We start from the raw sequence: 12663 nt of genomic DNA, 5'->3' as shown, positions 1-12663 counted from the left end.
CAGTTCTGGTCGCCTCATTATAGGAAGGATGTGGAGGCATTGGAGAGGGTGCAGAGGAGATTTACCAGGATGCTGCCTGGATTGGAGGGTATTGAATATGAGGAGAGGCTTAAGGTGCTGGGGCTTTATTCACTGGAAAGGAGAAGGATGAGAGGAGACATGATAGAGGTACATAAAATATTGAGAGGAATAGATAGAGTAGACAGTCAGCGCCTCCTTCCCAGGGCACCGATGCTCAAGACGAGAGGTCATGGCTTTAAGGTTGTGGGTGGGAGGTTCAGGGGAGATGTCAGAGGGAGGTTTTTCACCCAGAGAGTGGTTGGTGCATGGAATGCACTGCCTGGGGTGGTGGTGGAGGCAGATACATTGAATAGGTTCAAGAGCTTGTTGGATAGGCATATGGAGGAATGTGAGATAGAGGGATATGTGGGAGGAAGGGGTTAGGTAGTGTGAGGGTGGTCTGATGGACGGCACGACACGGTGGGCCGAAGGGCCTGTTTTGTGCTGTATGGTTCTATGGTTCTATGGTTCTATGGTTCTGATGCCATGTGCCTGTGATGCTGCTGCAAGTAAGTTTTTTATTGTACCTGTGCATCTGACAATAAACTCGACTTTGACTTTCTCACTTTGCACATCAAACAGGGCCACAGGCATATCTGACCTGTCCATCAATTGGGAAATTTGTTTACCCAGAGAGTTCGCCTTCACAACACTAATGTTGGGGGTTTGGGTTCTCTGCCCTCAGAAGCGTTCAGGCCATCCATGAGAATTACTTTGTCTCAGCAAAGGTGTTTGAACATTCAGAGGTGACTTGTCAGATACAGTGTGATCCCTTCGTAAAGATGTAAATCAATGGAGCTATTTGTTGGACTCAAAATATTGATGTCAGCAAAGGCATTGTACCCATTAACATTGTATTGAATCAGCTGCTGTTATCTTTGCTCTTGAGAGTATAAAAACCTGATGTACTTTAAGTTTGGAGAGTCTCCAGGAGAATGTCTGCTTGTTGTGTTGAATAAAGACCTTTCACATCTACCAGCTTCTGTCTCCAGTGACTTAATCACAGTCACAACAGCTGGATCAGGAAGTGTTGTTGGGAATGCACAGCTGTGCTCGTGAACACACTTCCAGAGGGAACATCATGAGGTTCTGGAGGGGTTCCATTCACTGTGGGCGCCCCCTGAAACAATGCTGTGGCCTGCCAGGAACAGAAAAACCAATTGCAAGGCAAACTTGCCTTTCCTAGTGCTTAACCCAGGGTTATTCCATCTGCATGTACAATCCGGACATTCGCAGTGTGAGGGTTTGTTTTATAACAGGTTCATTCCCCATGCATGTTCAAATTCCTTGCCTGTATAACGTGGAGTGTGCAGCAGCCCATCGCTGCAGGAAGGGATGTCCTGATGCAGATGGTTCCATTCCCATCGCTCAAACAGGCCACTTGCTGATTCCCTCACACCACCAGTGGCACCTTGTCGTGCTCAGTCTGGCAACAGCCGTTCTCCACAGAAACATTCAAGAGTGGAAAGCTCTGGGGCGTGCTGAGGTTGGGGAAGTTATTTCACACTGAGCCACTTTACCTTGGAACTGTGCCACGAAGTGGGGCACAGCGAATGAGAATGGTCTCTCAGACATTTAATTTGGGCAGTGAATTAACAGGACTGAAGCTGAAGGGGAAAGGCTGAGATGAGGAGTGAGTGAGCAGCCCCTGGGATGTGCTCCCAGATGGAGTCAGGGGGAGGGTGTTGGAGGGAAATACCTGTGATGGGTGGGGGAGGGTGAAATTCATCACCTCCCGGGATGGGTGAGTGAAGGTGTCTCGCTCCACACCCTCATTATCTGGTGCCGACCGTACAAACCGCTGATGTGGACACTGAGGCCAGTGACAGTTCTCTGAGTATTGACTGGCAGCAGAATGTGCTCCACCCCCTCAGTTGCCCCGTCTGTCACTGTGTTCCCCATCAGACGCAGCGACCCCGCTCATTTACTGAGTAATTCTGACGGTCTGTGGGTTCACTGTGTTCCCCTGTCCATAACTGTGTTCCCTTGTTAGTCTCTGTGTTCCCCCATCACTCACTGTGTTCGCCCATCAGTCACTGTGGTCACTGTGTTCCTCCATCAGTTAGTATGTTTCCCTGTCAGTCACGGAGGCCAGTGACAGTGCTCTGAGTATTGAATGGCAGCAGAGTTTGCTACACCCCCTCAGTTCCTTCCTGCAATTGGCTGTGACTGAGTTCAGCAGAATATAAACTGCAGCAGTTTTTGTCCAGAGTGTTGGATCCACCTGGGGTGAGGCTGGCTTGTTGCAGATGAATTTTGGTGAGTAGCAGAGGGACTACTTGTACTTGTATTGGTTTGGGTATTGGTATATTATTGTCACTTGTACTAAGGTACAGTGAAAAACTTGTCTTCCATACTGACCAATTCATTACACCATGCATTGAGATAGTACAGGGTAAAAACAATAACAGAACACAGAGTAAAGTGTCACAGCTACAGGGAACTGCAGTGCAGGTGGACAATAAGGTGCAAGGTAGATTGTGAAGTCAAGAGTGCATCTCATCATTTAAGGGAACCGTTCAATAGTCTTATCACTGTGGGATAGAAGCTGTACTTGAGTCTGGTGATATGTGTCCTCAGGCTCCTGTATCTTGCCTGATGGAAGAGGAGAGAAGAGAGAATGACCTGGGTGGGTGGGGTCTTTGATAATGCTGGCTGCTTCACCAAGGCAACAAGAGGTATAGACAGAATCCATGGAGAAGAGGCTGGTTTCTGTGATGTGCGGGGCTGTGTCCACAGCTCTCTGCAATTTCTTGTGGTTCTGGGCAGAGCAGTTGCTGTACCAAGCCGTGATGCATCCAGATAGGATGCTTTCTATGGTGCATCAATAAAAGTTGGTGAGTGTCAAAGGGGACATGGCAAATTTCTTTAGCCTCCTGAGGAAGTAGAGACGCTGGTGAGCTTTCTTGGCTGTGGCATCTGCGTGGTTGGACCAGGACAAGTTATTGGTGATGTTCACTACTAGGAATTTGAAGCTCTCAACACTCTTGACCTCAGCACCATTGATGGAGACAGGTGCATGTGCACTGCCCCCTTTCCTGAAGTCAATGACTTGCCCTTTTGTTTTGCTAACATTGAGGGAAAGGTTGTTATCATGACACCATGTCATGAAGCTCTCTATCTCCTTCCCGTACCCTGACTCATTGTCATTTGAGATGTGGCCCACTACAGTGGTATCATCTGCAAACTTGTAGATGGAGTTAGAGCAGAATATGGCCATGCAGTCGTGAGTGTATAGGGAGTAGAGTAGAGGGCTGAGGACACAGCCTTGTGGGGAACCAGTGTTGAGAATAATCGTGCTGGAGGTATTGCTGCCTATCCTCAGCAATACCTGATTGCGGTCTGTTGGTCAGAAAGTCAAGCATCCAGTTGCAGAGGAAGGTGATGTGTGTTACTGACACACACGACTGGGTGGTGGTTCTGATTTTAAACAGAAATGAATTGGGGGATTCTTTGTTTTAACAGGCTGGAGACAAGATGAACCCCTTGATTCCAATTGTGCTTGTGATCTGCATTTACCTGCCAGGATCTGACAGTGCAGGTATGTACTTGTTCTGATATAAAATGTTACTGTGTGCAAACATCATTCAAGGTGCATCTTTGGACAGTGGTACTGAGGACCATACAGGGCAGCAGGACCCCAGATTCCATTCCCAGTCTGGGCCGAGGCAGCTGACTTCACTTGTGGTCCTCACTCACCATCAGGAAGATCCCAGGTTTTACCCCAGCCTGTTGGATACTACAGAATGGGACACACACATTTTAAGACCTCGGTGGGTGTGAACCAGTGTTGTGGATGAACTCATTCAGCACAGCATGTGAAAAATGGTAACAACAGTGAGTTATCAACTCCCAAAGTCTGTTGTTCTTCAAGGCACTGGAATTATTTCCTGTGGTGAAGAATGTCTGATTTTATCTGTTCAGGAAGGTGAGAATATGGAGAGGTGACAGGTCAGGTGATACTGAGACAAGCTGTGTTTTATTTTGGTCAAACCATGAATCAATCGCATCAACACTTTTCAAAAGTTCTCCTGGTCTGGAAATTGTTCCTTTAGGTTGGTAAGTGGTGCTTGTTGTTCTGTTGGTGGCGGGAGTGAGGGATGGAAACCTGGGAATTATGGAACAGTTAGCCTATGTATCTGGGAATAACCAGTCTTTACTCGTGCATCATGGCCGAACGTTCAGCTGATCAGAGAGAGGCAGCAGGGATTTGTAAATGGTTAGTCACGGCTGGTGCATCTGACTGGATGTTCTGAAAGGACGACCATCCTGGGTCATCCACACCACTGATCTGGATGTCTACAAGTCATGAGTTAACCTCTCTCATAAGAGAATGTCGGCTGAGGTCAAAGCTCATGGAATTGGAGGGAATCTATTACCCTGGAACAAAAACCAAACTGCTGGAGGAAATCAGCAGGTCAGACAGAATCTGTGAAGGTAGAGGAATAGTCACCATTCCGGGATGAGACCCTGCTTCACTCACTGTTTTACAAAACTCATGGGGCAGCTTCCATCTTCCATCCCCAGGTATCAAAGGATATTGGGGAGAACATTCCCAACACCTGAACTATCATCTTCAAAACTTCCCTTCAATTGGTTCTCCTTTTGGTGGTCCAGGGAATTCTAGCCTTCATTTTGTGACCTTCCTCTCTGATGGGAACCGACCCAGACAGCAGCTGAAATATCTCCAGCTCGAAGGCCTCCTCTTGTTGCATCATGGTTTTGCCTGCCAGCTTGTGCTAGACCCACACCATTGAAATGGATCTTCTCCATGTCCTGTGACGGGGGAGTCTGGTACATTGTCTGTCGGGTGAGATTCATCAAGTGCCACTATGTCAGTCTGTTGCATGACCCGTCTGTGGGACTGATCTCACAGTGAATTCCCCGGTGCCCAGGTGTTAATAAGGAGCACTTTGCAAACGTCACCTGGGCTGGGAGCAACTTTGTTGTAATACCATAAGACAGAGGAGTAGAATTAGGCCATTCGGCCCATCGAGTCTGCTCCACCATTCGATCATGGCTGATTTATTTTTCTCTCTCAACCACATTGTCCTCCCTTCTCCCCGTAACCTTTGATGCCCTTACAAATCAAGAATCTATCAACCTCCGTTGTAAATATACCCAATGACTTGGCCTCCACAGCCGTCTGTGGCAATGAATTTAACAGATTCACCGCCCCCTGGCTAAAGTAATTCCTCCTCATCTCTGTTCTAAACGGACATCTTTCTATGCTGAGGCTGTGCCCTCTAGTCCTAGACTCTCCCACTACTGGAAACATCCTCTTCACGTGCACTCTGTCCAGGCCTTTCAATATTTGTTAGGTTTCAATGAGATTCCTCTTTATCCTTCTAAACACCAGCGAATACAGGCCCAGAGTCATCAAACGATCCTCAAGTTAACCCGTTTATTCCCGGGATCATTCTCCTAAACCTCCTCTGGACCCTCTCCAATGCCAGCACATCCTTCCTAGATATGGGGCCCAAACTGCCCACAACACTCCCAATGTGGTCTGATCAACACCTTATAAAGCCTGAGCTTTATATTCTAGTCCTCTCAAAGTGAGTGCTAACATTGCATTTGCCTTCCTTACTACTGACTCAACCTGCAAGATAACCATCAGGGAATCCTGCACTAGGACTTCCAAGTCCCTTTGTACCTCCAATTTCTGAATTTGTCCCTGTTTAGAAAATAGTCTTCGCCTTTATTCCTTCTACCAAAGTGCATGACCGTACACTTCCCTCCACTGTATTCCATCTGCCACTTCTTTGCCCATTCTCCCAACCTGTCCAAGTTCTTCTGCAGACTCCCTGCTTCCTCAGCACTACCTGCCCCTCCACCTATCTTTGTATCATCCGCAAGATGTCTGAATTCCAGGTCGATTCTGGGTGGTTCGTCTGGTTTTATTATTTTCTGGTTCATCGGAGCATTTAGGTAAAATGGAGAGATTTGCTGGACCATTTTGATGTCTATTTCTACCTTGCAGTGCTCTATATCCTGTCGTATTGATATTCTAAAACTTTGATCTTGATGATCACTGTTTCCAAGGTTTTCCCTGACTGCCACCTGCTCCACTGGTTCTGGCTCATTTTCCAGAACCACGTCCAGTATTACGGCCTTCCTCACTGGGCCACAAACTGCTGCCGAACGCACTTCACACACTCCTCCCACTCTGAGTACAAAGACTTGTTCTTCCCTGAATACTGGTCACCAGTTACTGCTGTGCTCCACCTCACAAACACAGACTAGTGGTGACATTTCAAACTGCGACTTAACCATATCTAACTCTTCATGTTTTACAGGCCTGGAGGGGAAATCATTGATATTTCCAGTGCAAACAAGCAACAGCTATGTCAGAGTTTTCCCATCCTCTTTCTCCAGTTTGACTGCCTTTACCGTCTGCCTCAGGGCCGCCTCTGAAGCGTCCCGCAGTTATGGTTTGTTCTCCTATGCAACGTCCAGACATGACAACGAACTGCTGATTTGGCACAAGCCTGATGGAGTCATCTCCCTGTATCTACGTGGTGTTATCACAGATTTTTCCCTCCCAAAAATGGATGCCCTGCTGAGACACATCTGTATAACCTGGGAATCTAAAGATGGTTCAGTAACAGTCTGGGTAAATGGACAACGCAGCCTACAGAAGGTTGGTGGGAAGGGTCAGTTTGTGGCAAGTTCTGGTCAGTTTATCCTTGGTCAGGAACAGGACAGCGTTGGGGGAGGTTTTAACAAAGATCAGTCCTTTGTCGGGGAGATAACCGATGTTCACATGTGGGATCGTGTGCTGGCAACCAGTGAGATTGAGTTGATAAGTGAGGGTTGTTTCGATACCGGAGGGAACATCATCAACTGGGGAACAACAGACTATAGATCAGTAGGGAACGTGAGAATTGAAGACAATAACGATTGTGAAATTTAAAGTGTTTTGACCACAAAAAGGATTAAAATGTGCACAGGGGACACAGTCTCCCCAAACTGCTTTCACTAAATATGACCTTTCATTGTGACCTTTCCTCTCTAAATCAGATCAACTGTAGAAGTAGTGAAGTTGATTCGAGAATAAAGGGCTGTTTACCTCTGGATAAGGGACACCTCACTGAGTCCTCCCAGTTTCTCATCACCCTCACTGACTGGGGAATGGCTTCAGACTCAGGACACAAGAGTCTTGGCCATTCTGTCACATGTTGTGAGATGGACGGGGAGCAGGAAATTCTGATGGAGGTTTACAGGGATCAGCAGGGTGTAAACCCCAGGGTACTGCCCCTCACACTGAGCCTGACTGAACCCCAGAGATGACACCAACTGCTCAGGTCAGACAAGTCCTCCCTCCTTAACCGGACACCTCTCCTCATCCATTCTGCTGGAACCCTTCCTCAAATCCTACTGGGAACAGTTCAGCATCCCAGTTAAAAGGTGCACCAGCACAGAGCGGTGTCAGGGACCTTTGGTGCCATCTCTCTGACACACACATGCAGACAATAAAGTGTCAGGGACACGGGTGTGATGGTGATGGGCAGACATGGACTGTGGGAAAGTCCCTGTGGTGGAAGCTGATCCTGCTCTTGACTTAGATTGTGCTGATTGGAACTATTACTGCCTCTCTCTGTATTACCCTCTTGATGTCACATTGTTTGTTAACCTACCTTTGGAAAGCTCACAATATGTACTGTGCCTCGAACAACTGTGATTGAACAGTAACATTATAAATTCATCAGCTTAGTAAATTCACAACAAAACTAAAAGGATCTTGTGTGTGTAATTACCGTGTGTGTGCCTGTGTGTGGTCTTCAGTTAAAGTTCAGTGCACACTCAGTTCCCATCACTAAATCGACTCATGACACAGACCAGTGTAGAGCTGAGCTGCTGACAACGTTTCCTTTGGACTGAGTGTGTTATCGATCAATTCTGGTCAATTTTAAGTCACTGGGACAGGGGAGAACCCTCCACTGGCTGGTGCCATACATTGGTAAGTGCTGGATAGCTGCTGTTGTTCGTGGACAATAATCTCAGCTCCAGGATGTTCTTGAAGATGGAATGCTCGACCCAATCATCATCAGCTAGTTCATTGCAGATCTTCCCATCAGGAAGGTGAACAGTGCTGATGATTGTGAAGTTCACTTAAATTTGTAACACCTTAGTTAATAAAGCAGTTCGTGATAGGGACAACTTTCAGAATTGGCTGTTAATTAGTAAGGAACATCTATATTACAATGTAGGAGTGGAGAACAATTAGTAAGCTTGTGTATGACATGAAACCTGTGGTGTTGTGGATAGTGAGGAAGGTTGTCTAAGGCTAGAGCAGGACATAAGTCAGATGGAAGGTTGGGCAGAGCGTGGGCAGATGGAGTTTAATCCCACCGAGTGTGAGATGATGCATTTTGGGAAGTCAGGTAGGGGTAGGACATGCACAGTGAATGGTCGGGCTCGAAGGAGTGTTGATGAACAGAGGCACCTTGGGGTTCAGATCGGCAGTTCCCTGAAAGCAGCAACGGGGGCAGATAGGGTGGGGAAAAAAGCAAATGGCATGCTTGCTGTCATGGGCTTGGGCAGAGATGATAAAAGTTGGGATGTTGTGTTGCAACTTTACAAAACACCGGTCTGACTGCACTTGGAGCATTGCCTGCAGTTGTGCTTGCCACACCATAGGAAGGATGTGGTTACACTGCACGAGTGCAGAGCAGGTTCACCAGACGTTGCCTGGATTGGAGGACTTTCGTTACGGGGAGAGATTGGATAGGCTGGGCTTGTTCTCCCTGGAGTGAGGGAGGTTGAAGGGTTTCCTTTCAAAGGTGTACTAAAGATAGGGTAGATGGTCAGAACCTTTTCCCCATGGTAGGGGTGTCAAAAACAGGAGGCCAGAGGCTTACGGTGAGAACATGGAGTTTTTGCGGGGATCTGAGAGGAACGTTTTCTTACACAGAGAGTGATTGACATCTGGAACTCATTGCCAAAGGAGGTGTGGAATCAGATACAATGACTGCATTTCAGAGACAGCTAGACAGTGATCTGAATGGACAAGGCATAGGAAGAATATGGACCTAATGTGGGTAAATACGATCAGTGTAGATGGACAAAAGGATCAGCATGGACACGATGGGCCAAGGGGTCTGTTTCTGTGCTGTACAACTCCATGACTCTACAGTTGCCAGGTAATGACCATCTCCAACTAAAGGGTTCAACCACTTCTCTAACACCATTCAATGGCATTACCATTGTCAAGTCTCCCTACCAGAAATTGTTGGCATCACCATTGACCAGAAACCTAATCTGGACCGGTCAGGTAAAGGTGTGATCCCCTCCAAAAGGAAAATGCCGACCCATCTTCTGAAATAAAATACTCCCACTTGTCTGGATGACCACAGTTGGTCAACATTGAAGAAACTCAATACAATCCAGGTCAAATCTGCATGATGAGGATCCCATCCACCCCTTTAATTATGAAGTCCTTCCACGACCAGTGCACTGTAGCTACAGTTTCATTGTTCACACACTGCATTGCACCCGTACACCGCGGCTTCTTCAACACTTTCTCCCAAAACTTGGATGGACTTAAAATGGAGCATTGGAGGAATCTATGACCACAGTCAGAATTCAGTGTTAAACCTCATTTCTCAGGATGTTCTGACATCTGAATCAGTGTCCAGCATTTCAAGTCCTCTGTAACTTTTGAAGTTATATCATAGAAACCCTTGACAATATAGTTTCTCTGCATCATTTTAAGATTAAAATCAAGTCTCAGCAAGATAAAAGGTAGTAGTTTAAGTTTTACTGGATCTGGGATTCTGTGTAGTGAGGTCCCTGTGGCCAAGTTATTGGTGGGATTAGCACCAGGTGAGAAAAGTAGATGGAAACACAAGAGACGGCAGATGCTGGAATCTGGAGCAAAAAACAAACTGCGTTGGAACTCAGTGAGTCGAGCAGCATCTGTGGAGGCAAAGGGATGGTCATCATTTCTGGTGGAGACCCTGCATCAGGTAGGTGTGTCCCCACTCATTCCCAGGCAATGCTCTGGTCTCCTGGATATGATAATACCAAGTTCAACAGCCTTTCCAGGTGAGGCAGTCTTTCACATGTGAATCCAGAGGTGAACTCTTGTGTCTCCAAACATCCCTCAAATAATTGCACCAAAATATCAGCTCGTCAGCCCACCTTTTATATGACAGTAACTGTATCAACCAATTCCGTCATCCTTGATACCTCAATTGGATATTCAATGACTTCAGTGGGCAGAAGTTAAAGAGAACCAAAAGCACGACCAGGTGTAAATGTAGTCGCTGAACAACACGTAGCAGGGAGAGAACAGAAGACGCAGCGACAGAAGACATTAAAAAGATATACAGTGCTGTAGTAATGTTCAAGGTCGTAGTAAAGTCCAGTACTGGAGTAAAGCCCATGATTAGATTCAGGTCCAGTAGTGAAGAGTACAGAGCTGGGGTAAAGATCACTACTGGAGTATGAGAGTAAATTTCAGGACTGGAATAAAGTTCAGTAGAGCAGTAAAGACCAGAAATGGGGTAAAGACCAATACAGAAATAAGGTCCAGGACAGCAGTACAGTCCGGTATGGTCCAGTATTGTAGAAAAGTCTAGTACTTATTGACAAACTCAAATCCATACATCGGAACGACACGAAACCCTATCAGAACAACAGAAAGAGCACAGCAGCTCACACAGTAGCAGCCACCCACCCCCTGCCCCATCCGCGTATGGTTCACACAAGGGCCTCATCAGTCAGCACCGAATCCAAAACTGGAGCGGAAACAAATCCCCCTTTGATCCCAACGGACTGCCTAAGAGAAAGTAAATCCAGAAATGCTGTGAAATCCAGGAGTGGAGTAAAAAGCAGTACTGGAATAAGAATGAACACTGGGGTAACAATCAGTGCTGAAGTAAGGTGCAGTGCAGGTCTAGTACTGCAGTATAGTCCAGCACTGCAGTCGGGTAGAGTACTGCAGTATATCCAAAATTGAAGTCAGGTCCAGTTCTGCTGTACCATCCTGTATTGTGTGCTGGGGGGGAGGGGTCAGGTTGGGGGGTGTGAGGGGGGAGCGTTGGGGGGGCGGCATGAGGGGAGGCGTGAGGGGAGAGCATGTGAGGGGAAGGGTATGATGGGGGGGATTGAGGCAAGGGATGTGAGGACAATGGGAATGGGAGGATCACTGTGACCACTGACCTGGGAACTGTACCCGTGGACAATCCCTGTTGCCAGTAACATTGCTGGGAACATTCCCAGTGCTCAGATACTCACTCCCTGGGATGACGTGTCAGTGCTCTGCTCCTGCAGCCCCTGGGCCCACACTGTCTCCTAATGTGTTACCTGCTATCTCTGAATTCAGTGGTATCCCCATGTGTCAGACACTGTGATAAAAAAACAGCTCTGCTTCCACAGAGCAAAAGACAACGAAGGTTGGCCAACTCACTGACTGAAGGATTTGATCGATGTAATTGGCTGATTTTCCCAGCAATAAAGAAACGTTAAAAAAAACAACCGTAAACTGATGCAAAAATAAAGAGCAAGAATTACAAACTCTCCTCATGCTGAGCTCCGGATCGGAGTCAGTGCAGGACAGATAAATGGGACAGGATGGCACCCAATCCCAAAGGTCCTGGACAGACAGACTTCCAGCAGGGAAGCCAACAAGGTTAATATTAATTTTGCAATAAATTTGGTTGAATTCAAAATATAGCAACAAGAACAAGAACATTGATTTCATAATATGTTCACTCAAATCAAGACTTATTCACAGGATTAATCTTCATTTCATAATCACTTTGAACAAATTGAACATACTTACAGGAGACACGAGAGACTGTGGATGCTGGAATCTGGAGCAACACACGATCTGCTGGACGAGCTCAGGGGGTCGAGCAGCGTCTGTGGGGGGAAAGGAATTGTTGACATTTGGAGTCAAAACCCTGGATCCGGACTGAGAGCAGAGAGGGAAGGCAGTCGGTGTAACAGGGACCCGAGGTGATTGGTGGACTGAGGAGGGCTGAGGCTTGACAGATTGAGCCCCTCTCCCCCTCACTCTCCCCCCTCCAGCCTCCACCTTCACTCTCCCCTCCCGGCACCTGGCTCCAACTGCCTGTCCCTTTTCTTGTCTGCCTCCATCTATCATCCACCTGCCTCTGTCTCCCAACTCCACCTCCCCTTCCCCTACCTGGCTCCACCTGCCCATCATCCCTCACCCCTCCTCAGTGCACCAATCACCTCTGGCCCCCGTCTGACCACTCCCCCTCTCCTCTTTATACCAGCCGTCTCCCATCTCCACTCTCAGTCCTGATGCGGGGCTGTAACACAAAACATCGACAGTTCCTTTCCCCAGGTGTCTTGGGAGTCCTTGCAGCACTTTAGGTACAAACTGACCTTCCTAGGGAAATCTTTAATCAGTCATAAGCAAAGCACCTCCATCTCTGAGACTGCCTCCATCGGAAGGTGCAGAGCACTGACGATGTGTGAGCTGCTCCTCCAGCTCAGGGCCTTCTCAGGGCAGACTCTTCACGGCCTTGTCCCTGATGGAAATCAGATGGTTGGCACATGGTGGCAGCAGCTGACCAGCTCTGGAGCCCAAGTCCATCGAGGCCTCGTTCACAGATCCCAGCTTCT

General features: G+C 47.4%; 2 protein-coding genes across 3 annotated transcripts in view; both read left to right on the top strand.

Annotated features, from left to right (window-relative positions):
• The window catches only part of LOC127581802 (mucosal pentraxin-like), an 81912-nt gene that overhangs the window by 50009 nt on the left and 19240 nt on the right, over positions 1-12663 (top strand). The gene's annotated exons all lie outside the window — the stretch shown is intronic.
• Positions 1682-7799, top strand: LOC127581804 (serum amyloid P-component-like). Of its 2 annotated transcripts, none has more exons than XM_052036521.1 (3): positions 1682-1693; positions 3526-3601; positions 6360-7799. In XM_052036521.1, exons 2-3 carry the CDS (start codon positions 3538-3540, stop codon positions 6974-6976), a joined length of 681 nt encoding a protein of 226 aa, XP_051892481.1. In that variant the 5' UTR covers positions 1682-1693; positions 3526-3537; the 3' UTR covers positions 6977-7799. The 2 variants fall into 2 exon arrangements, with proteins under 2 accessions (XP_051892481.1, XP_051892479.1); XM_052036519.1 differs by lacking the exon at positions 1682-1693 and adding an exon at positions 2296-2319.

This window comes from Pristis pectinata, chromosome 22 (genome assembly GCF_009764475.1).
Source record: "Pristis pectinata isolate sPriPec2 chromosome 22, sPriPec2.1.pri, whole genome shotgun sequence".
NCBI classification, from domain to species: Eukaryota; Metazoa; Chordata; class Chondrichthyes; order Rhinopristiformes; family Pristidae; genus Pristis; species Pristis pectinata.
The sequence above is the reverse complement of the archived record's forward strand: the minus strand, read 5'-3'. Positions and strand labels throughout refer to the sequence as shown.